Genomic DNA, 2,207 nt, shown 5'->3' on the forward strand with positions numbered 1-2,207 from the left:
ACAGTCTTACTGATGGGAGGAGAGTGAGCCTCCGAGTTCATCTCTGGGTGTAATTACTGTCACAGATAGTTACACATAGCATCACTCGGTGCAGTGGTTACTGTATTACCATGTCTGACATTTCACAACCACCACCCATTGGCCCACTGTGGGCTCCCACTCCACCCATCAAGTGCCTGAGCCCCGCAGAGGGCGGGCCGCCTGCGCAGTCAGAGGCCCAGTGGGGAGGGTGTCTGTGGGCAGGGCTGGCCTGAACGCCCTCTCAGGAGCCCTGCCCTGGGGAAGTGCCCTGGCCACTGCTGCGGCTGGTCCTGCCCATTCAGGGAGGTTCTTCGAAGGCCAGGCTCAAGGCCTGCTGCTTTCTGACGGGCCTGCAGGGCCAGCTGGTCTCAGGATTCGGCCTCCTGTGCTTCCTGCCTCCACCTTGCACCTGCCACTGCCCCTCCATTGGCCCGGCCAGTGCCAGGATGGGTTTCCCCCAGGCACTGCTGGGAGCATGGTGTCTCCGGAGAGGAGATAGTGCAGCAGAGTGGTTAAGAAGAATAACGATGAGCATAGTAATGATTAACAGCTCAGACACCTGGCTAAGTGTCGTTCATTTGAGTAAGCGTTTTAATCCTGCCAACACCCCTGCAAGGTAGGTGCTGTTCTTACCCCCATTCTACACACGAGGACATGAGGTTTGGAGAGAATAGTGACGTCTGCTATGTGCTAGAGCAGTAAGTCACAGAGCTTGGGGCTGAACCCATGTGTCAAAATTGGGAACCCACGTGCTCACACATGTGCTGAATCGCTGGTCTGGAGCAAGGCAGGGAGCCTGGCGTGGGGAGGTCTTCAGTGGGCTGATGTCTGAGCCCACAGGCAGGAGGAGGGCTGGGCTGGGACCCTCCTGTGGCCTAAGAAGGATTGAGTTTTCCATTTTCAATGTGAAATGTTGACATCTGGTTATATTCATCCAGATCCAAAAGTGAAGAACCCAGAACCACAGAAATTCAGCTTTCACGACCGGGACCACAAAGTATTGGTGCTGAACGGTGGGACCCTCATAGCAGTTCACAAAAAACCCAACACAAGCCCAGGTGACTCTCTCTCTCTCTCTCTCTCTCTCTCTCTCTCTCTCTCTCTCTCTCCTGTTTTCTGTCCCCCAAGTCCTTCCAACTGGGGCTCAGCTCAGGCTGTAGGACACCTCCAGCTCCAGCAGGGGGCAGGCAGTGGGTGGAGCAGCCCCGGGGGCTGCTGGGAATGCAGTGTGGAGTGGAGGGTCTGAGGGCACAAGATCTGAGGGGAGTCTCTCTGGTCTGTGGGGGAGGAGGAGGCTTGAACCCGAGTGAAGGAGCCGGCAGCCCCACAGGCAGAAGGCTCATGCCTGCTCTGAGGACCACCCTGCTTTCTGTGACTCTTTCCCCAGAGACCTTCTACGTCTTAGCCTCTCGCCTGAGCTCAGCGGGTGACAAGGGAAACCCCGTTTTCCTGGCCGTCTCAGGAGGAAAGCTGTGTCTTTACTGTGAGATGGACAAGAAGAAAGGCCAGCCCACCCTCCAGCTGAAGGTGAGCGCTCATTCCCACCCAGCGTCCTGTCCTCTCAGCCACCCCAAAGGGGAAGGCCAGGCCAGCAGTGCCCCTCGCTCCCTGCTATGCCTCTCCCCTGGGCTGGGGCCACAGGAACCACCCGCCCCCGCCCCCCCCCCCCCCAGAGATGTTGAATAAGTTAGGGGGGGGGGGGGAGTGGGGGGAGGGATGGAGACGAAGGGGGGGGGGGGTCAAGGGGGAGATGGTCGTAAACAGAGAGGACAGCAATAGTATCCCAACTCATAGGGAGAAATGTAATGGAGAGGAAGAGACGAGAGAACAGGTGAAAGGGGGAATAGGCGGAGAAAGGAAAAAAAGAGAAGCCATAGTAAGAATGGAGAATTAGGGAGAGACTAAATCGTGTAGAAGGAAAAAAGACGGGAAATGAGAGTATAGAGGAAATAAAGGATTATATGACAGTGAGAAAACAGTGGTGCTCCGATAGAAGGAGGAGTAAGGATGGGGATAAGAGTGAACGAAAGAAGTAGGTAGTCTACGAGAGTACTGTTGATGTTCCGATTCACGCTCTCCGTCGGACACCTCCGTGTGACAGGGCGATGATAGCGATTTGGAAATGAGAGGGAGGGAAAGGTTTAGAATCTAGTTCAGCATCGCTCACACTTCATGACAGCGCTTGA

At 55.7% G+C, this 2,207-nt stretch overlaps 1 protein-coding gene across 1 annotated transcript in view; it reads left to right on the plus strand.

The window, feature by feature from the left end:
• The first annotated feature begins 931 nt into the window (after positions 1 to 931).
• IL37 (interleukin 37) overlaps positions 932 to 2,207 on the plus strand; it is a 1,729-nt gene continuing 453 nt past the window's right edge. Inside the window, 2 exon segments of the mRNA XM_023744358.1 lie at positions 932 to 1,079; positions 1,313 to 1,548. Coding sequence (XP_023600126.1) covers positions 932 to 1,079; positions 1,313 to 1,548 — 384 coding nt within the window.

Source organism: Myotis lucifugus, unplaced genomic scaffold (genome assembly GCF_000147115.1).
Source record: "Myotis lucifugus unplaced genomic scaffold, Myoluc2.0 scaffold_454, whole genome shotgun sequence".
Lineage (NCBI taxonomy): Eukaryota > Metazoa > Chordata > Mammalia > Chiroptera > Vespertilionidae > Myotis > Myotis lucifugus.